The sequence below is a fragment of the Citrus clementina genome, unplaced genomic scaffold (genome assembly GCF_000493195.1).
Source record: "Citrus clementina cultivar Clemenules unplaced genomic scaffold, Citrus_clementina_v1.0 scaffold_5, whole genome shotgun sequence".
NCBI classification, from domain to species: domain Eukaryota; kingdom Viridiplantae; phylum Streptophyta; class Magnoliopsida; order Sapindales; family Rutaceae; genus Citrus; species Citrus x clementina.
Window position 1 is genome coordinate 2,647,259 of NW_006262201.1, and position 23,776 is coordinate 2,671,034.

General features: G+C 33.5%; 1 protein-coding gene and 1 pseudogene across 1 annotated transcript; one reads left to right on the forward strand and one right to left on the reverse strand.

The window, feature by feature from the left end:
- The first annotated feature begins 10,066 nt into the window (after positions 1-10,066).
- On the forward strand, positions 10,067-15,259 carry LOC112098545 (annotated as a pseudogene).
- A 1,485-nt stretch (positions 15,260-16,744) lies between these two features.
- On the reverse strand, positions 16,745-21,169 carry LOC112098543 (putative disease resistance RPP13-like protein 1). Its single transcript, XM_024185138.1, has one exon. It carries the CDS (start codon positions 21,151-21,153, stop codon positions 16,795-16,797), a length of 4,359 nt encoding a protein of 1,452 aa, XP_024040906.1. The 5' UTR covers positions 21,154-21,169; the 3' UTR covers positions 16,745-16,794.
- Between the last annotated feature and the right edge of the window lie 2,607 nt (positions 21,170-23,776).

Below are 23,776 nucleotides of genomic sequence, written 5' to 3' on the forward strand. Positions count from 1 at the left end.
AAGCAATACAAAATGATTTCGTTTTATTTTGAAACATTTCATGGAATCAAGTAGTAGTAAAATAAATAGAAAAGTGGTAATTCCCTCATTTTATTATTTTCTTTTTTAAAAGGAGATGATGGGGTTGGGTTGTTCACAAAATTATTGGTGCGGGGTCTGTTTGTTTTTGTTTTAACTTTATTAATTAATTAGCGAAGCAAACATGTAATGATTTGTAAAAGGATTACTAGCATCAGATTATTGGGAGGCATTATGGAGAAGTCACGCTTAGTATTTACAATTCATGTAAGATAAATTTGTAGATTTATTAAGTTACTTGAGATATATTTATTAATTGTGGAGATTAATTTATTTAACTTGTCATGATTTTCAATTAAGAATGAAGTTCAGTCAATTTATGGAAAGAAGGATAATTTTGTTTTCAGATTTTTAATTCTTAGGATTTGATTTCACTTTGTTTCGATTGTCGATGTTGCTGAAGAGGCAGTGAAAGTTTGCTGAATGCCATCAAATGCTTGCATCTTATCTCACAAAATGTCAATATCAGTCTGTTTCCCTATAGGCGCAACCATCACGAATTTAAAGTAACAACATGATGAGCATATAACATATACATATTTTACCATTAATTATATAATTGTTAGTTATTTTTATTTATTATTTTTAATTAATTAAATTATTTTATTAAATAAGAAATTAATTGGAGATTATGGATAAAAAGGACATGAAAAAGTTTAATTTGGGAAGCAATAAAAATTAAATTGAAAGACAAAAATACAGACAAGGATTAATAGAATCCGTGCCGAAAAAATCAAAGCACAATGTTTTTCTTAATGTCATTATTTAGGCAAGTGTTTTGATGCACTGGAAGTTTAAGAGAATAAAATCTGAAGAATTTATTAAGAGAATCAAATAGAAAGTTTTGATGCAGCGAAAAAAATCTGAAGTTTGAATTTTGCTCATATAGATAGTAAGAGAATCAAATTATTGTTAAATTAAATTAATGAAAAAAATTATCTGATATCTAAAACAGCATATCAACAAAATTGAATTAAAAGAAAATTGAAGAGAAAAACCATTGAGAAATTTCGATAACTTCACTTATTAAAACTTGGTTATTTCATTTTCATTGATAATCATTTTGACACCGGTCAAATTTAAAAGTTTAAATAATGGGGGCGATATTTCTTTCCAGCTATGCCCATCGACTAATTAAAATACTGCCGAAACAATTCAGGGATAGTATAGTAATTTCATTTAACAGTTTTCGTGCTTCAAATCATCAAATCAAACTCACGGTTTCCGACTTGTAATGGGTGCAACTCATGTTTTTCAAACATTAATGTGTTTCAAACATTAAGATCTTTAGCCATTCTGTTACTATCCCGTGGTTATTTAAGTTACAAGAGACAGTAAAAAATATCATCATATTTTAACGTCCCTCGAATATTTGAAGAAGTTAAAATTTAGGCGGTTTTATATAAGATGTAATATAAATTGATATCAGTAATTATATGATTGTAAATATCATGATCAATAGTCTCTTATAAAAAAAAAAAAAGAACAAGTGTCATGAGCCCATTTAGATTAACTTATATTTGAGGGGGAAATCTTTGTACACCATGGTATATATTATATATATAGACATTGATGAATTCGCACAGTACAACTAAGTATTTTTTTTTTTTGAATACTGGTTACACACCAGATTACTGGCAATTGCTATTATAGCAGACATTACACTGATATTTACAATCAAATATACATAATTGAGACTTATATTATTACATTAAATTCTATGAAGTACATTTCCAAACAAATAACCCTTATAGAGCAGAGATGTCCTTGCTCCACTCGCATTTCGCAGGGAGAAGAACTTATAAAAATTTAGCCCCCACAATACTTTTGTGGAGGGTTGAACCGCTGCTCTCACGCTTGTGAGGGCAGCAGTCCAACCCGCAGACCAAGGGCCCAATGGCGTACAACTAAGTAATTGCATGCGCCATTTGTGCCAATGTGTATATAAATATATATATATATATATACACCCTGCTTGCATTGCATTAACTACGTCCCTAGTCACCCACGTCCGCTACTTGTATGAATGTGCATATAAATATACATATCCGCAGTGTTAGGAATTTAGATCTATTAGAAATAGATATAGGTAATTAAAAAACCAAAAATTAAGAACTTCATTTTTTTTGGAAGTACTATTCACGGTTACTGTTCACGACTACTGTTCATCATCATAAAAAATATTAATTTTCAAAAACATAATAAAATGCAGAAAATAAATGACACAGAGATTTTTACGTGGTTCGAATTAACCAATCATACATCCATGAGGCCACGCCCAGATGAAAAGCAATTCATTAAGTTGAGATGTTACAACCTATGGATTTACCAAACTTAAGACTCTCATTTACAGTTTATCACCATACAGTTTACTCAACCTTAGAATGAATCTGCTTCTCTTGAATAATCACTACCCCTCTTGATCCGCGATCTTCAAGGCACTTCGCAAAGTGATCAATAGCAATTCTTCAATTCTTCAATGTCTAGTGATACAAGATACACATAGACTCTCCATAGAGATTAACAGAAGATGAGAAAAAAAATCAACACAACATGATGCGCCAGATCCGGATTCTTTGGGGAGGAGGCCGAATCTTACTTCTCTGCTTTATGCTCTGCGTTATATGATCTTCAATTGTGAAATACCTCTCTTTATATAGGCACTAGAGTTTTACCAAAATAGCAAGTCTTAAAAGACTTGGATTCTTTCCAAATAAGAGTTGCATTCCTCTTATAATTCCCATGAATCTGAATAGGAATAAATCTAACCTTCTTACCTTGCTTGTCTCCTAAGAAATATTTAGAGCATTTAATGAACTCTCTGTTTGAACCAACTTCTTGCTCTAAATAGATCTCATGCGCTAAATATAAAATCTCACCATTAATTAACTTGCTAAATTAAACATCTAATTAAATTAAGAAACAAATATTCCTAATACTAAATTAGTGAATTAATAAATTAATCCATATTACAATATATGCAATAAATAAATTTTCAATTTAACTAGACTTGCCATAAAATATCAACTTTATAAATATTGGACTTAACACGCAGCATATTATCAAACCAGAATCAGAAGCAACTTAAGTTTTGATTACGGTTCACCGGAAGTCACAGCTAGCAAGTGATCCTTGCATCATTTTACTAAATATACAATGAAATTAACCCCCGCAATTTCGGCCTTTGCCATAGTCGTTTTGTTTATTAGGTTTATGTTTATCAACATGATTGTCAACCATAATCACAATCAAGTTGTTAATTATTTTTAAATAATGTGAAGGAACAAGATTTTGGTCTTTGAATGTGGAGTTAGAAATATCTCACCTCAATATACGGTATTGTGCTCTCATCATCTTAACATTATTTGTTAAAAATTATGTCAAAGAGGAAAGCAGATTCAAACATTACTTCAATTTTCTTTAAGAGCATCAAAAAATCGTTAATAGGCTACTGTTATTTGATAGTACGATTTCACAAAAGGAAGCTGGAGGAAGATGAAGCTTTCAAGTCATGTGTGCATCAAAGTAAGAAACAGAGCTAACGAGAGATGGACAAGTATTAACCACTGTTATCAGAAATTAAATATATCAGCATTTTGTTATATCAGCAGAGACGCGTGTACGTATTGCTTGTGACAAATCTCACCCATGGAGAACTTTGTGGACGGCATTTGAATGTGTGGCCTCATTTAATGAACGAAACGATAACTTTAAAAGAAAGTATGTACTGTGTTAATTATTAGGCTTTAGCTTAATGATTGCAATTAGTTTGTCTTGTAATTAAATTATTGCCGACAAACACTATCACGACCGACGTCCACTACTTGCGTGAATGTGTGTATAAATATCCACAGCATATTATCAAACCTGAAGCGTGATCATCTTTAAGTTTTGGTTACGGTTTATCAGACGTTAGAAAATATCTTTTCTAATTTGAAGAAGATGGAAACTCCTTATCCAGGTTCTTAGGTCATGTTCAGTTGAATGTTATTTATAATTTTTATTTTAACATTATGTATTTATAAATATAATTATTATTATGATTTTTTCAGGTAAGAATGGATGGTCTGAAAGTAACCCAATAATTATGTACAATATTATTAATGATGCGAGCGTGAATAAAAATTTGGATTTTATTCTCGTCCCTCAATACGGAAGAAATCTTGACCATAGAGGCTAAGTGTTATGTAACTCTTTCGTATGTATTATGTTTAATTAATAATAAAATGATGGGTTATTATTATGTCAATTATGTGAGTGTCTTTGTTTGGTTTAGTTCAACTTATAAAATCTCTTGAGATATTTTCTTTATTTAATTTTGTGTACCGTGTCTTCTTGTAAAAAGAAATTAATAAAAAAAATATCATTGTGTATAATGTATTAACTAAGTTAGTGTATTCATGTTAGGTTAATTGTGCTCTCTCTTCTTCATATTTTTTTTTTTTAAAAAAAAACTCCACATATTGTTGGTTAGCTAATTCTTGCAGCTAGCAAGTGATCATTTTCTTTCCCCTACTGCCGTAGCATCAAATCCTTGCAATTACATATCAAGTGGTATTCGAGCCGTCAAATGATCCATGGAAACAAGCAACAAATCAAATGGTGAATTTTGCGAAGAGATTCACGAAATCCTTGCTATACATGAGTCTAGTTTTGACCCAGTTCACATCACCCATCAGCTGCGGGTTTGAATGGTACCTAGTGGATATTTTGTGAGTCCCCACGTATAAAATCACACTTGCAACAAAACCTAAAAACTTAAATTACGTAATTCAAATTATAAATTTATAATCATAGCCTAAAAAACCACACAAAATACTTAATTCTAGATTTTATCAATGTAAATGAAAAATGAAAGTTTTAATATTAAAATAAACTCACAAAATATATCAATTTAACACAAATTTTCAAAGTTAATTACTAAATACATAAGTCTATCGCAACTCAAAGTGCTTTCAATTGAAAACGAAAAAAGAGAAAGAGAATAAAAAATAAAGAACTACAAATCAAAGTAGCAGCCATGTCTCATTTTGCAGTCTCATTCAATACCACTAGCACCCATCCAACACGATTTTTCTAAACAAAGTATCAAGTACAAAATTACAATAAGCATATCATACTCCATGCTTTAAGTTAAAGATCCTTATATATTTTTATGAATAATTTTTTAATGAAATTTTATGATTAAAATTAAAAATACAAACATTCAAATAAGAATGTCGGACACTTGCACAACTATTTACCAAATTTTTTCTCTATAAAAATCGACCTGCAACTTTCAATAGGTTTAAATTTTATAATACCAAACCTGATTGCAGCTCGCAAAAATTATCCGTTGCGGCCAAGACTTTGGATTTGCGATGATTTTGCCACCCTAAGTGTAGTTAGTATTGTATATCATGTGGCTCTTATAAAAAGCTTAGAAGTTGTTTGAATAACGGGGGAGACACATATCTCCCAAAGATTTTCTCTTTTTCAAATTATTATTTTTTCTCTATTATTGTAACTTCGAATCCTTATAAATTACAGATTGGAAACATGAACACAATGTTTTGACATAGTAGACTTTTGGCTTGTCCAGAGAAATTTAGGATAGATTTTTACGCACTAAGGTGGCGTTTGTTTTTTTGTCTGAAATCTGAATAGACTTGAATTAGTCTGAATTCTGAACAGGTCTGAATGTTTGAATCTGAATAATATGTTTGTTTTTTCATCTGAATCTTGAAAAATAAGTATTAAGTTGTTTGTTTTTTTCAACTTAAAAAGCTAAAAATATGTACTTTTACATTTGTATCCTTATTAAATTTAAATGTCAAATAAATAATATATTAAATACCACAATATTTTAACATTTATAAGTAAAACTATATTCAAGTGAATACATAATTATTTTAAAATTTTAATATATAAAATACCATAAATTTCAAATTTTATCGTATATAATATAAGAAAGAAAAAACAGGGATATTTTTATGTGGGGTAAATATCTATGGGTGAGTTTTGGGATAGACATGAAAAATAAATTATAAAACAGGGATATTTTTGACATTAGCAAGTAATTGACTTAATTCAGATTTCTCCATTAAGTAAAAAGCTAAAAAAAATTAGCTTATTTTATTAAGTCAAAATTATCTAAAAAGTCTCATTAAGTTATAAAAACAAACACCTCTAATTAACTTAATTAATTAAGTTAAGTCACTTTAAGTCATTAAGTTAAAAAACAAACGCCACCTAAGACTCTATTTACTTTTGAGGTTTTAGAACTTTTAAGCAACACTAGAAATTTGTATTGTTTTGATAGAGTTGTAGTCTTTGATATGTGATTGGTATTAATCAAGTGTTATGTTTACAATAGTTAAAACACATATTGAATCAAAATCCACTTCTAAGGGCTTGATTGAGTGATTGTAAAGTAGGTTTTTAGTTTGCTAGCCACTCAAGTTCAAATATTGGAACCACATCGCTTTATAGCCAAGTGAGAGAACTTGTGCCCTAAAAATTGAGGGGTGCATATCGAGTTTTACCACCAATAAAAGTTGGTGTTAAAACTTTAATTTCTCTCCTATTGTGGATAGGGGTAATTAGGAGTTTACATCCCCTCCTATTAATAGATAGGGGTTATTAGGAATATTAAAAAAAAGTTCAAATATTGAAAATATAGGTATGTGTTATAAAATTCATAATATAAAGACACAAAATCAAGATAAATATTTAAAAATTTAGAACCATAAGAGCGTGACTTGTAAGTTTCAAAAAAGTATGTGCAAATATATGCATTATTGATACCCCAATTAAGGGTGGGCATTAAGAAAAAAAATCCCAAAAAATTAAAACTAACCCTAACTAAAATATTCGACGGCGGCCTCCTCGTTTTCTTTTCTTCTTCTTCCTCCTCTTGCTCACCCTCAATGCCCATTCATGGAAATCCAACAGCTCCAAACGCGTTTCAGCCGCTCGCACGTGTGAGAAATTTTCCTTCTCATAGGATTATTCGTTTCCTTCGCTTGCATGCCAGCAGAATATTCAGGCCGAGGATTTTTCCGGGCCTAGCCCAACTATAAGCTCTCCCAAAACCCAATCATAAAGTTCATAACGTTTAGCGTTTGCTTTTACTATAATTTTTTTTAACCAATTTTCACATTCATCAACATAGGCAGACAGATTTTGTAGAAAATAAAATTAAATAAAAATACAAGATCACGAAAATTCCTTTTCCGATGTGGGAATCTATCTACACCTTTCACGTACCTTTTTTTTTTTTTTTTGTGGTGGGGGATTCACTTGCTTTTGTTTGCATTGCCTTATTGGATAAAAGTTTGTAGAACATCGTCTGTTTGGTTAAAGCCGAGCATGAGTGAAGAAAAATTAAAAATAAACAATTTTCCATTAATTTGCAACAAGTATTAATAAAGTGCATGAGAAAAGACACCAGGATATGTCTTTTTTCAAATGAAAATAAATGTGTTAATTAGTCAATTTAAATGGTATGACATTTTGAAATGACAGAAGTGATCTAAAGTTTAAATCTTACTCACAATTACTTTAGGGTTGGGGATTAATTGACCTAATATATAATAACGAATTCGAAAGACAATTAAAAATTAAAAGAAAATAAAAAAGTACTTTCTTTTTTATGATGGTAATTTGTTTAGATGATGAAAACTCTTAGAGTGGTATTATCATTACATAGTTTCGAGCGTTGCCAACGTGAATAATATTTAATTTCGTTTATATAGTTATATCTCAACTAACATTTAAACAGAAGTAAGCTGTAAAAAAAAAATGAACCATTGAGATTTGAGAGAACGAAAAACTAAAAAAAAAAGTTAAAAAATTAGATCTCAATAAATTTACTTGAGAACTACTTTACTTATTAGTGACGAGAAAACACAAAGAATAATGATGTATCTCAATTAATAAGACAGTTTTTGTATTTTTCATTTATTCAAGAATCACGAAACTTCATTGAAATTTGTTATTTCATTGATAATATATTAATATTGAACAATTAATGTAGGAGACATTCCTTTTCAATTATACCCATATATTAATTAAAGACTACCAAAAAGTTCAGGGATACTATAGTAATTTAAGTTAACAATTTCTGTGCTTGAAATCAGCCGATCAAACTCACTTTAAAATAAACTGAGAAATCAAAATCACATTCTCCGATTCTACGATTTCAATTCATCTTATTTCTTCAACTGAAAAATTGGTTATATTTCGTTTTATTTTATTTTTATTTTTATATAAAGATAAATATAAAATATTTTTTTGATTACATGAGACTATTGCTCAAATTACAACTCATATTACATGAGAATATAACTGATATGTACAAATCAGACTATAATTAGGACCAACATACATCAAATCTAATGGAGCGTTGCCCAAATTTTAACCCTCTCAAATATTCGAGGGATGTCTACTTCTCGCACTGAGACAAAAAAATAGACTGCCTTCACTCAATTTTATTTAAGAAAAGAAATACTCCCACATACATTGTGGGGGCTCGAACTGTTGCTCTCCAACTTGGAGAGCAGCAGCTCTCACCACTCGGCCAAAGGCCGAGTGGCTGATTTATATTTTGGCCGAGTGGCTGATAAATATAAAATATAAATGAAGAGGAAACTGTTAAAGTAAAATCAAAAGAAGGACACGAGTTTTATTGAAAATGACTCTTTTCATCATTTTACCGGATTGAATGTATCTACATATAAACTAAAGAAGCACATTTGTTTCCGACTCTACGCTTTAAATTTAGCTTCATTTCTTCAACTGAAGAATCGGTCGTCTCTCATTTTTTATTTATTATATAAAGATAAATATCTAAATTTAAATGGCGAGAAGAGCGGACGAGGAATACGATTACTTGTTCAAAGTGGTATCAATCGGCGATTCGGGAGTCGGCAAATCGAACTTACTCTCCCGATTTACTCGTAACGAGTTCTGTTTGGAGTCGAAATCCACTATTGGCGTCGAATTCGCCACCCGCACTCTTCAAGTAACTAACTTTTCCTCTTTCACTTCTCTTCATTTTTATTAGTTAATTAAGATCCAGCTAATGTAATTAATTTTATTTAATCTTTTAAATAAAGTTCTAGATTAGGCTAACTTAGATTCATGTGAAGTTGAAGTGATTTACTTTCGATCTCTTTTTCGTCCTATGTTTATTTGTACTTACTATTACTTTTTTTTGGGTTTAAATTTTCGTTTTTGAAGTGTTTACTGAATAAATTTCTGAGCTTTATTTGTGTATGCTGATTGATTTGTGATTTTAATTTTGTGACTTTTTTTTTGGAATTTAAATTTGAATGCTTTTTAAGTTGAATCTGATTGTGTTGGGCTGCGATTTAATTAAGTCATCTGTGAGCGCCAAGTTGTGATAGCTATATATTGGGGTGAAAATTTGGGATTTAAAGTTATGTATTTAAGATGCAGTTAATTCGCAAGTGAAAATTATGGGCCGGCAGATTTTGTCATTGGAAGACTGTTCTCCACATGTTGAAGTTAGTGATGCAAGTTGAAACCAATCTGTTTAAGCTTGGGGTTTCATGTCTTGAATCAAGGCTGTGACTTGGGGTGGGTTGAAAGTATTATAGCTTTAGCTATTCCTGAAGTGATCTGTTTAGACTCACCGTGATGAGACCGAGTGCTGTACAGTAAAATGAAAGGAAGTTGGAAAATATTTACTTAGCATTTCGCGTTACTAATGTTGAACTAATAAAACCTAGCCCCTATCCTAGTGAATTTATGTTAAAAAGCTATGCACGCATTAAGTTAGTGCGAGAGTCTGCTGAAGCATATGCCAGCTGTGTGTTTGGAGCTGAGTATTCTTCATTCCACATTTTGGGTTTTGGTTGACCTCCAGCATGACTCAACCCACTTGAGTTAAAAGCCCTAGAGTTACATTCTACCCATGATATTTGAGTTTATCAAGTCACCTTATTTTAATACTTCTCTGGAAAACAAATATATATGTTAAATCAGGTAGGAAAAATAAAAAGTTAATTATTGAGTTGTAATGGTGCAACTAAGGTTTTGAAACATTAAGATCTTTAGCCATTATGTTACTATCCCGTAGTTATTTAAGTTACAAGAGATAGTAAAAAATAACATCATATTTTAATTACTTACACTAATCCTACAAGTGCTGATGGTCTAAAGTTGCTGCTGCTTGCACTGAATCAGTGGTCATGGGCCAGCCAAGGTTAGGTGAGGCCAACTCATTAGCTTGTGAAACTTAAAGAAGTCTTAGGTTTGGAAAAGATGGGGCACAGGTTACAAAATTTTTTTTGAGTTTTGGATTGAAGGAACAAAATTGTTGATGTCTAGTTCACAATATTTGAAGTCACTCTGTGCTTCATCATGTAAAATGGATTGAATTGCTGTATGATCAGGTCAAATTAAAATGTTTAAACTCATTTTTAAGAAACGAATTCTCAATTGGACCAGCCTTTCACAGAAGCTGATATCACAGAAGCTTTGAGTCAGATGCATCCAACCAAAGCCCCTGGCCCAGATGGTCTCCCAGCAGTATTTTTCCAAAAGCTTTAGAATTCAGTAAGCGAAGGAGTTATAGCCACTTGTCTGCATATCCTCAATGATGGAGGTAATATTGCTCCTTTGAATCATACATACATTGCTTTAATCCCCAAGATAGCAAAACCTAGGACTCTGATGGAGTATAGACCAATCAGCATATGTAATGTAATTTATAGGATCATTGCAAAGACTATAGCGAATAGGCTGAGGCTAATCTTAGATCATGTTATTTCGCCAACTCAGAGTGCTTTTATGCCAAATAGGCTCATAACTGATAATATAATTATTGGGCATGAGTGTCTTCATAAGTGGACAAAGCTAAGTTCCAGAGGTGAGATAGGAAATTCTCCCGCACGACACAGCAGAAACAAACTTTCCCTTTCATTTTCTTTTCTCTTTCTCGCTCTCCAAACAGAGCAAAAGGACTGTCGCAAGATTCTTCACTTCCATCCAAAATCATGAGCAACGAATGGTGAGCCTCCCTGTTTCCTTCCTTTTTTTGATATTAACCTTGTTAACATATACTCATTTTAATTTGACAATACTTCAACTTTTTTTAATTTTTTGCCTTTTCATTTTTTTTGTTGAAGCAATTATCTGTTCAAGCTGTTGCTTATCGGAGACTCGTCCGTCGGAAAGTCCTGCCTGCTGCTCCGATTTGCTGTCTGTTGACTTTTCCTTTCCCTTCTTATTTTCTTTTTTTATATTAATTACTTTCTATTTTAGCTTTTTGTTCTCTTAATTTGTGTTATTAAAATGATAATTTAGATAATAAATAATTGTTATTCTTGTAAATTTCTGTTTTCATTACGTTAATTGTTAGCTTTTAGGTTTATTAATGTAATTTTTTTTTTTCAATTTTTCAGGATGATTCTTATGTCACAGCTACATCAGTACCATTGGAGTTGATTTTGTGAGTCTCTCTTCTATATATATGTATATATGTGTATAAGTTATAATATGAGTCTATGTACGTGTATGTATGTATGTGTATGCATATGTGGAAAGAAATGTTGGCAGACTTCAGCATTTTACTCTTTTCTTTTTTTGGCAGAAAATAAGAACTGTGGAGCTGGATGGGAAGACGATCAAACTGCAGATTGTGAGTCAAAATTTCCTTTTATCTTGTATTGAGAGAAATTCGATTTGTCTTATTTTCTTTGTTTGAAGAGTGATATGTTGAAATGAGTGTATTTGTCTTATAAACATCATTTAGGTAATGTCTTCTGTTTGATTGTTTTTCATCTGTTTAGTGGGACACTGCTGGACAGGAGCGATTCAGGACTATAACTAGCAGTTATTACCAAGGAGCCCATGGAATCATAGTAAGGAGCCTTCCCGGTTCTTGGTTTAAATCAGAAAGTTTGTGATTTACATGTGACATCTTAACAGCATTGTATGTGTTTATTAACTTATTTTTCATCTTTCATTAAGCAGTACACTTTCTATTAAATCTGTATACAAGATGATGTAGTCCAAGAATGGGAGCCATAATATGATGCAAATTGTCTAATAAATTCTTATGACATATGATGTTGTCGGAAGTAAAAGTCTTGCAATGCTGTATTCTCTTTTAAGAAAGAATAAGTGGTAATTTTGTTTTTCCAATTTTTTAATTGAGCAACTGTATGAGATTAATTAAATGTGTTGGGATTTCAACAGATTGTTTATGATGTAACTGGGATGGAGAGCTTCAATAATGTCAAGCAGTGGTTGAATGAGATTGACAGATACGCAAATGACAGTGTATGCAAGCTTCTAGTTGGGAACAAATGCGATTTAGTTGTGAACAAGGTTGTGGACACACAGACAGCCATGGTATATTCATGACTTTTGTCGCCTGAACTTTGAATATAATTTTAAACTCTTCTCAAGTGCATTTGCTTGGTAAGTTTCTGCATACCCAGGACACTCAAACTTTGGACAGTCTGTATCTCGAGTTGGAATCTTTTCTGTCAATACGACTTGTTAAAATAAGGGTTGTTATCGTTTGAATCATTCAAGAATTGCCATAAATCTAAAGTCCATAAAAAATATGATTCCATCATTTTACTATTATATCTAGACAAAACCCATTATTTTACTACATTTCATTGGCACCGATAGTTGACCTGTTGGCTGACTGATAAAATATCAATTTTGCACTTTATATTAATTCTTTTTTGGTTAAAAAATAACACACAAAGTATTACAATATTATAAATTCAAAATATAAAGTAGTTACAAATAATTCCTATTAGCCTATGAATATAATATTTGATACCTCTATTTGTGTAATTTTTTTCCAATGGTGAAATTGTTATTTTTTTTGTACTAACGGAAATATAGTAAAATCATAAGTTTTGTAAAGATATAGTAGTAAAATGATAGACTAAAATACTTCTTGTAGTTGTTTGATATATTGTAATTCTTAAAGTAGTCAATTGATAATATCCCCTAAAATAAATGTTCGTAATATGTTCTCATTTTAATGCAACTGATTGTTTAATAAAATTGTATTTCTTTGTTAATCTTTTATCATGTGCATGCTCAGTGAGAATTTGACTTGCTAGAACACAAGTTTGACTCTTCATTTAAATGTCTCTTGTATCATATCCTTCAATGTTGAGTGTGATTCCAATAAAATTGAGTAGGGAGATCCTTAAATACCTTTTCCTTTTTTCCAAGGGCCTGCCAAATTGCTCTAAGTGGTTCTACCCTTTATCAATGAATAATGAAAATAAAATTTTTATTAAAGCATTCTGTTCCTTAAATGGTGACTAATAGTACCCCCTTTTTTTTTGGAGAGGAAAGCCAAACGCCCAAAGAGGATCATTTACTTTCCTCTAATGTATTTTCTAATTCGTTTTGAGCCTTGAATGTCTGTTTTGGTGCGTATTCTCATTCCATGTCGAATCTTATCCATATGGACAACCCCACTTACAAAAAAGTCTAATGAATCTATTGAAGTTCATATGAGGTTTGTGCTTTAGATTTAGACCTCTCTCTCTCTCTCTCTCCACTTACATGTCTTTCACTTACCTGTTTGCATGCATGCCCATGCACACACTTTCAAGATAATACACGGTCACTCGTACTTGTGTTTTGGTTGAATTACTGGCTGCTAACCTCTGTAATTCAGTTTGAAACTTGCCACCCTTAGTGCTTCACTCAAATGGTTGGTTAGGGTGAGATCTGTATCGTTTTCCTGGTCTCTTTCCAAGGTTATCTAAAGGGATTTGGCAGTCTGATTCTTTAGGGAATATCATTGCATAAGATATCTATTGTTTGTTAATGAATAATTTCTATTTAACTAGTTATCTATATAAATTGGTAAATTTTAACTGCATAATTTGCATGCAATAAGATTTTATAAGAATCTTGTTTTCAACTCATGACTTAGACTAATGTGATACGTTGAGCATTAAGCTACAAGATCTGCACATCAAAGTGCTTCACCATGTTAAGGAGAAAGCATCGTTTTCTGCTTCTTCATGTGATTTAAAGTTTCCAAGGTACTTATCCAATAAAATGTCTTTCAAGACTTTGGAAATGCTTTTATGTATGACTGAGAGAAACTTGTTGGGTTGGTTTTTAGCAACAGACGGAGTTATGGACTTTGTGTTGACTTGTTATTGATTAAGACAGTACATCGGCTGATCTATTGGCATCAAGCAGCAGATGCAGAAATTATGGGTGGCATACCATTGTATCCAAATAACATACTACATTGATTTTTCTGACTTTCTGTTGGTCTCCGAGTGAAATGCAGGCATTTGCAGATGAACTGGGGATTCCTTTCCTGGAGACGAGTGCCAAAGATGCAATCAATGTGGAGCAGGCTTTCTTGACCATGGCCGGCGAGATTAAGAAAAAGTAAAATCACTTAACTCTTTCCTTCTTTCCGACTGTTCTTATTCAACAATCACCATTATTGCTGGTTATGTGCATTGTGATGAAAATTCTGCAATGAATAACTTTTTACCTAATGTTTTCTGTTGGAACAAATTACTCTGGTAGAAAAGCCCTACAGGGTTTGAGAAATCCCATGATGTGATGATTGTGAGCATTTTAGACACCGTGTATGGGTTTATTTTGTGACTATAAAATGTTAAGATATTTCTAGTTTTGGTTTGTAGTGCATAAAAGGATTCAAAATTTGACATCTGTCTAAATCAGATTACTAACATGACAATGTACATATGCAAGATGTGAGGAATTGTTTTATCTCACCCCTAAACTTTAAGAAATTGAAACATTATTATTCAAAATATTTAACATTTCCAGAATTGATAGTTGTCTATTTGAGCAGTGACTGGTGGTTATCATGAACTGATGTGTGGTTGTGGTTTCAAATCTTGGTGAAACCTGTTGTCATATGCTGATTAACATAGCTAGTCTCTGAAACAATTTGTTGATTCACTAATTATGAGTTCAAATTTGATGCAGAATGGGCAACCAGCCTACTGCAAACAAATCTTCTGGAACAGTTCAGATGAAGGGATAGCCAATCCAGCAAAACAGCAACCGCTGTGGTTAGCCGAGCATCTTATTTTACTTCTACATGTTAGCTGACTGATTGTAGACAGTTTTAACTATGTTGACTGCATTATCTTATGAATCTTTTAATCTGTCAAATATTTATTTCCTGCTTTAAGTTCTTTCCCGTTTATAACAAATTTGATTTCTTGCTCTATAGCATTCCAAATTCCTGTTAATTTACGAGGGAAAAAGAAAAGAGACGAAATGGGAGAAAATGGTCAAATTTGTTAGGGGGGGAGAGCTGTTGAAGTAGTTTTTGTTCTCGTTTATCATCGTGACCCTCTTGTCGCTTATCTACGACCTGGAAGTCCGGTCATATCGGATGGGTAAAGTTACCGAAACGGCATCATTTTGGGTGAAATATCATGTTTATGTAACACTTTTGATAATATTTTTATGCAACAAAAAAATGTTTGCAGTACCCTTCTCACATTGTGAAGCGCATGATCGGATGAGAGCAGTCTGGATTCTGGCATCACAAGCTAATGCTTTGATTTGCTTAGTTTGTTTTTTGTTTCTGATATTTTCTCGGCATAGTGTAAATGTATGAAGATGAAATTGCTGGGTTGGTTTTGTTATGGAATTTGGTTTAGTTCACTAACCATTAATGCGCAAAACCTCCTAAGACCCTAAAAAATCCCGTACATAATTAAAGAATTTCAATTTTATATGTACATAAATAAATAACTCTCAAATATATTATTTGATAATCCCAAAAACAACAACTCACTCTAATAAATCTCGTAGTCAATACATGGTCTATATTGCAAGTGTTTTCGAGACTAATTCAAAAAGAAAATACGAAGGATATATAATTGACTTTTACTTGTTATAAAGAACTCTAAATAAATTTATATACGCATCACAGCTAATTACAGTCTTGGTACTTCATTAGGTTTTTGTTAATTTTCTATACAGTTGTGTTGTGCATTAAAGCTTTGTTAAATGAAATCGGTAGTGAGAATTAATTAATTAATTAATTAATTAAGATCCAGTTAATGTAATTAATTTTATTTGATTTTTTTAATTCGAGTTCTAAATTAATCAATTAATTTAGATTCATGTGAAATTGAAGTGAATTAGTTTCGAACTGTTTTTCATTCTATGTTTGTCTGTGTTTACTCTTACTGTTTTTTTTGTTTAAACTTTTGTTTTCTTATTGTTTACTGAATAAATTTCTGAGCTTTGTTTGAGTATGATGATTGATTTGTGATTTTAATCTAATGTGTTGGGCTGCGATTTAATTGAGTGATGTGTGAGCGCCAAATTGTGAGCGCCAAGTAGTAATTATAAAATATTTCAGTCGTCCACTGTTCAGTCACCAAAAACCAATTTCTAATCTATTTCAAAACAATTTTTGCCAAAGTCCTCCTGGGCTAATTAATTCATACATTAATACAGTCCTCCTCTGCTGAATAATGCAAACCCGTTACGTTATTCTACCATTTCTTAAATTTAAAGCATTCCACCATTTAATAAAAAAATTCGAAAACCCATTATATACAATACAAAAAGCCCACCGACACCAAACCATATTAATTTAAAATAGTTTTCAATTGAGATTTGAATTTTAAAATTACATACACAAACACACCCGATTTTAAAAAATAATAATAATCCTAACAATAAAATATTTCAGCCGTCCTCTGTTCAGTCACCGAAAACGGATTTCCAATCTATTAGAACAACCGGTATATGGGTTTCCAACCAATATTGTCCTCCATCCTTTCTGCACTTCTCTTCTATCAACGGACAGCCCACGATGTATAATCGCAAAAGTGAGGAAGGCAGGCCCTTCTCCGGAAAGTATTTGAGCTTGGGACAATCCGCGAGATACAATTCAGTGAGGTTTTGAAGATCAACAATTGAAGAAGATAGGCGTTCCAGATTTGGAAAATTAGAAATCCCCAGAGATGTTAGAGAGGCAGGAAGAGGAAGCGTGGTCCCTAATCTTTTGTCCTCTAGTGGAAATGACACCATGTCGTCATCGCATCTGCTGATTGTAAGACGTCGCAGAGAGGAGAATCTGTGAAATCCCCGTCCCCGCTCAATCATTGACTTCCAAATCTCCATATTACCCCAAATATTAAGTGACTGAAGGTTGGTGGGAAGGTCATCTTCTTCTTCAAGGCTTGGAAGCGCACCTCCTATTCCTATTGTTAATTGTTGAAGAGAGGTCAGATTGTGCAATCCCTTGGGTAAGGCCTCTAGTCTCTTACAATTAGATATCGCCAGCGTCCTGAGTTTCGCACAAGGCAATCCCCCTTCGGGAAAGGACACCAGATTTTTACAACTATCTATACTGATTGTTTCAAGAGATGTGTTGTTGTCCAACCTTTCTGCTATTGACTCCAGCTTTGAACATCCACCAACACGAATGGACTTAAGAGACGGAGGTAGATTGCCAACTTCAAGGGACTCAAGCGTGGCAGGTAACTCGTTTTTTGAAAATATACACGTCAGAGAATCACAACAGTAAATATGCAATTCCTCAAGAAAAGATGAGGTGTACCTTCTGCCGCTGCTACACTGGATGCCCTCTTCCACTGTCAAAGTCCTTATATTATCGCAACGGCAGATCTGCAACTTCTTAAGGCTCGATGGTAGCTGGACAGCAGCAATATATGTCAACGAACGGCAACCCTCAATATTCAAGATCTCGAGAGACGAATTGGTGTCGCACATCCATGCCTCTGGTAACGATTTCAGTGCATCACAATACCTAATCTCAATTTTCCTCAACTTGGAAGGCAGAGCAACCTCAGGAAAGGAAACAAGGGAATGACAATCGCAGATTTCTATCTCTCTCAAGGAACTGAGGCTGAGCGATGATTGTGGCAGCTTCACAAGGCCTTTGCATTCGCTCAATCTTAGATATTCGAGTCTGCATGACAACTCGCAGAGCTGCTGTTGTTGGTCTTTCTCTTCCTCCGCCACCAAGGATTGAATTTTGGGACACCGTCTAATCGTCAGTCTTTTGAGAGAGCAAATGTCTTGCAGTAATTCGTTATGACTCTTCCATATATGTGTTTCATTTTTCATATTATTTATCCCCAATTCTTCCAGTTTTGGTATTCGCGGCTTCAATGGCTCTGTGAAAAACACTTGATTTGATGTATCTCTACAAACCACTGAATTCTGTGAGCCGAGATGATCAGTTGCACTTCTCCACACAACCTTTTTACATCCACCAATTTCAAATTTGCAAAGAGCTGGAAGACTTGCAACTGAAACTAGCAATTCTTCACATCCTTCAATTGCAAGCATCTCCAATGCAGGAAGGTGTTCTGGAAATGTTCCTTGCAGCTTAGAACACCTTATAATATGAAGCTCTCTCAATTTAGGAAACCATTCAACTCCCTGACCAGTTCTAAGAGGAATCCAGTCTTCCCATTCTTGCATGTTTTCAAAACGAAGAGTTTCCAAGCATGGAAAAGGAATCGGGGAATCATTCCCATAGAACTCTGAACCCAAACTCTTTACTCTACTCATTCCACGCACTGCAAGATGCTTTAGAGAGGGTAGTTGCCCGACTGACGGCAAGGTAGTACACACGCTGCAATCTTCAAAATTTAAGGTCGCTAAATTTGAGAATGAGGAATCTCCCAACCAAGTTGGAAATTGTTTACCTTCATAGCCACTGATACAAAATTGTTCCAGATTTTCATGAGGTTTTAGCATGACGAGCACATCCTTTTCAGTTTCTGCCTCCCTTGAAGACAAACCATTGGTACTCTGTGTCCATTGAAACTTTAACACTTTAAGATTCTTCTTTCCATCCAATTGAGCCTCCTTCGCATCACCAATGTCTTTTACGTTCTCCAATTTTGAAATGTTAAGTGTCCCACGAAGATGCGTCAACAATTTTAGCTCTCGTATCCCGGAACCACTGTCTTTTCCCACAACAAAATTACACAGCGTCTGAAGGAAAGTCAACTTACCAATTCCTAGTGGCATCTCCTCCAATGAATCTGTCTTTGAATTATCGAGATGATGCAATTTGATGAGGTTTCCCATGTCTGCACACAACTTCTTCAGTCGCCGACAGCCCTCCAGCAGAAGAGTGTGCAAATTGTAAAGCTTGTTGACTGATTCAGGCAGAGTTCTAATCTCAGTTAGAGATAGGTTAAGGTACCTTAAATACCTCAAATCACCAATTGAATCCGGTAGCTCAGAGATGTGATATCCACGCAAAGAGAAGACCCTCAACCGTTGGAGTTTGAACAACTTAGGAAGAATGCTATGAGCCAAGTAGCCGGGCCGGCTACTTAACAACGTTACTGGTAAAAGAGTTCGCAAATGTTGGATATCGTACAACTCCTCAAACCTTTTAACACCATCGTAATCTCCACGAATGTACGACAGATGACGAAGATTTCTTGGAAAACTTTGTTGCTTGTCAACCTCTGAGATATACTCCATTCTGAAGTACATTTCCCCAGCAGCCCATTGAGCAAGATCATTGATGAGGTCGTGCATCACAAATCGTGATATACTGTTGCTTGATTGCTGGAAAAAAGATCTTGAACGTAGCTCTTGAAAGAACTTTCGACCTAGATCTTCACTGGGATTCCCACTCTCTCCGTGATCCAAGAAACCCGAAGCACACCATAATAAAATTATCTCCTCCTCTTCAAATTCATAATCCTTTGGAAACAATGAGCAGTATGCAAAGCATTGTTTCAAAGGTGCCGAAAGATAATAGTAGCTCACTCTAAGCGCCGGTATAATGTCACATCTCTCTTCTGGTAAATCCCATATCTTGCAACTGAGCACACCTTCCCAATGACTCCGGTCAAGTTTACCACGCAAGAGACCACCAAGAGTTTTCGCAGCTAAGGGCAAGCCGTTGCATTTGATCACTATCTTCTTGCCAATTTCCTCCAATGACTTGTTTGAACTGATATCTCTTGCCCCTAAAGAGTGTTGAGCGAACACAGACAGACAATCATCATTTGACAGCTTTTTCAAATGATAAGCCCGAGCAGTCCCCATGATGGCTGCAACCTCTTGATTACGAGCTGTGACAATAATCTTACTCCCCGGTGCGCCAGCTTCAAATGGACGGCTCATGTCAACCCAGTCATTGTAATTCTCATTCCAAACATCGTCTAAAACAAGCAAAAATTTCTTTTGAGATAACTTCTTCTTCAGCTCCTCTTGAAGCAAATTTAAATCACTGTCATCAGTAGTCTGCTTAGTAATGGATCTTAGAATTGTTTTTGTTAGCCTGATAACATCAAAATCATCAGAGACACAAGTCCATGCCTTGAGATCAAAATGACCCTGCACTCGAGCATCATTATAGACAAGCTGAGCGAGAGTGGTTTTGCCCAGCCCGCCCATACCTATAATAGGAATAACAGAGAATTCACCATCATTTCTCAAATCATCCCTCAACAGCAATTCAACAATTTCATTCTTTTCTGTTTCCCTCCCATATACCTTGGCTTCAGTCACTAAAGAGGTTGTGGGTAGTCTTTGCCTGTCTTTTCTGGACCTCCCAGCTGAACTTACGTTCAAACCGAGCGAGTCTTTCTGTGTTACAATATCTTGAAATCTGTAGTTGATCTCTTTGATTTTGGACATTATGGCGTAATCGAACTGAATCGATTGTGGGGTAAAAGTGGTGCAGCAAGTAGGAATGAGCTTCTGAAACTTACTTGTTCTTGTACGACTGCTACTGGGTTGATCCTGAGCCGCAGCTGGATCTCCATTTCCAAGCAGCACCTTCCTCCGGAAAGCCCCAGTTTGAAACTCATCCAACAAGTCTTCAACATCAAAAGCCAAGTTCTGAAGCTCGCCAAGCCACAACTTCACAATCTCATCAGTCTTCTTTTCCTCAGCATCAGCAAGCACCGCCTTGACCTTCAAAAGCATCGTCTTCCACTTCATTAGATCGGCCCGGATTTGATCTTGGCGTGGAAACAACCGAATCCCCACTGAAGCTAACTTATAGACCAACAACTCAACGGACGCCGTCAGGATTGCCTCTCCGATGATTGACATTTTTTTCTTTTTTTTGTTTTGCAAAGAAAGAAACAGAATTTTGAGTTTTGAGAAGCAAAATGAGAAAATTGAACAGTAAGTGTGGAGGGTCAAGCAAAATGCGCGTATCAAGTCTTCCACTTGTTGTTTATTCCAGTAAAGTGAAAAAAAAATAGAGACCACGACCCTTTAATAATTTAGCAATTCACCGGTCACGAGTCACCACCACTCGTTACCATGAATATAATAAATTGCACCTAGATATTTGCAGGGTCCAGCAACATTGACCCAGTGTCCGGGTAAATGCTGAATAACGAGGAAAATGGAATGTATCAACTACGAACCTTCGCTTTACAAGTCTTCAAACTCATAAACCAAGTTAAATCAAAACGTTTATCTCTCTCACCCTTTTTGCCATATAATTACTTTATTTATTGAATTAATTTCCATGCTAAAACGAAGACTTAAAAGTGCACTACAATTTTTTATAATCACAATGGTAATTCCTACTATCATGTTATCTTAATGTCGTGTCAAAATAAATTATAATAAAATTTTTTTTATATGAACATTTTTTTTATTTATGAATTTCTTAATTTTTAATATTTTTCTTACTCTTTAGTCTTAATATTTGTATTTCTCTCTTCAAACTTTCTTTATTATTTAATTTTTAAAGAAAAATATAAAAAAAGTAAGAAAAATATTATACTTAAAAAATAGTGAATATTTTATGGGTCTAATACAAGCCTGTATTATTTTTGACAATGAAAGAGCACGCGAAAAATCTCACTCATAGAAAACTTTGTGAAAGGCATTTGAATGTGTGGCCACATTTACCGAACGAAACGATAAGGCTTTAGCCCTATAATTGCAATTAGTTTGTCTTGTAACTAAATTATTGCCGACAAGCAGCCATGCATGTAATTAGTCACAAGTTGCTTTGAAATAAATAGGTACTTGACATTTGGCTCACTGATTATGTGTGCAATATTCCCGTATTTCCCATTACTTCCCGTACTTTATGCATTATTGTTTTGTATGTCTTTCGGTGTTTACGGTGTAGTTAGGGATGGTAGCGGGTAGGGTCTGGTACGGGTTTGACATCACCAAACCCGCATCTACAAAAAATTTTAATTACGTAATTCAAATTATAAATTTATAAATATTGCCTAAAAAAAAATCACATAAAATACTTAATTCTAGATTTTATCAATGTAAATGAAAAATGAAAATATCAACATTAAAATAAATACACAAAATATATCAATTTAACACGAATTCTCAAATTCAATTAGCAAATAAATAAGTCTATCACAACTCGAAGTGTTTTCAACTGAAAAAGAAAAAAAAGAGAAAGAGAAAAAAACAAAGAACTACAAATCAAAGTAGCACCCATAACCTATTTCATAGGCTCATTCAACACCAAGATTCATTCATTACCACTAGCACCCATTCAACGTGGTTTTTCTAAACAAAATATAAAGTACAAAATTACAATAAGCATATCATACTCCATGCTTTAAGTTAAAGATCCTTATATAATTTTATGAATAAATTTTTAGTGAAATTTTATGATTAAAATTAAAAATACAAATATTAAAATAAGAATGTTGGACATCTGCGCAACTATTTGCTATTTTTTTTTCTCTATAAAAATTCACCTGCAACTTACAGCAGATTTAAATTTATAATATCAAACTTGATTGTAGCTTGCAAAATTTTTGGATGTACGATAATTTTGCCACCCTAAGTGTAGTTAGTGTGTTTCCAATTGGCTCCTATAAAAAGCCTAGAAGTTGTTTGAATAATGAGGGAGGCAAATATTTCCCAAAGATATTCTCTTTTTCAAATTCTTTTCTTTTCTCTATTATTGTAACTTCAAATCCTTGAAATTACATATTTCAAATCCTTGACATGAACACAATGTTTTGACATAGTGGCTTTTGGCTTGTCCAGAGAAATTTAGGATAGATTTTGATGTATTAAGGCTCGTTTTACTATTGAGATTTTGGAACTTTTGAGCTACACTTGAAATTTGTATTATTCTAATAGAGTTGTACCCTTCGATATGTGAATGGTATTAATCAGGTGTTATGTTTACAGCAGTTAAAGGCATATTGAATCAAAGTCCACTTTTGATTGAGATTTTAAAGTAGGTTTTTAATTTGATAGCTACTCAAGTTCAAATATTGGAACCACAGTGCTTTATAACCAAGTGGGAGAACTTCTGTCCTGAAAGTTGAAGGCTGCATACCGAGTTTTACTACCAACAAAAATTGGTGTTAAGACTTTAGTTGCCCTCCTACTTATAGATAAGGGTAATTAGGACTTTACATCCCCTCCTGCTAATAGATAGGGGTTACTAGGAATATTAAAAAAATGTTCAAATATTGAAAAAATAGGTATGGGTTATAAAATTCATAATACAAGAACAGTAAATCAAGATAAAATTTAAAAATTTAGAACCATGAAAGCGTAACTTGTAAGTTTCAAAGAAGCATGTGAAAACATATGCGTATCGATACCCATTAAGGGTGGGCATTAAGATCGGGTTAACTCGAACCGAACCTTAAATTTATTTTGGGTTCAATTTGATTTTGGTTGAACCTTTCAACTGAGTTGAAAACTTATAAACGATTGGGGT

Coding starts and splice junctions, on each gene's coding strand:
- LOC112098543 (XM_024185138.1), bottom strand. CDS start 21,153: ATGTCAATCATCGGAGAGGCAATCCTGACGGCGTCCGTTGAGTTGTTG.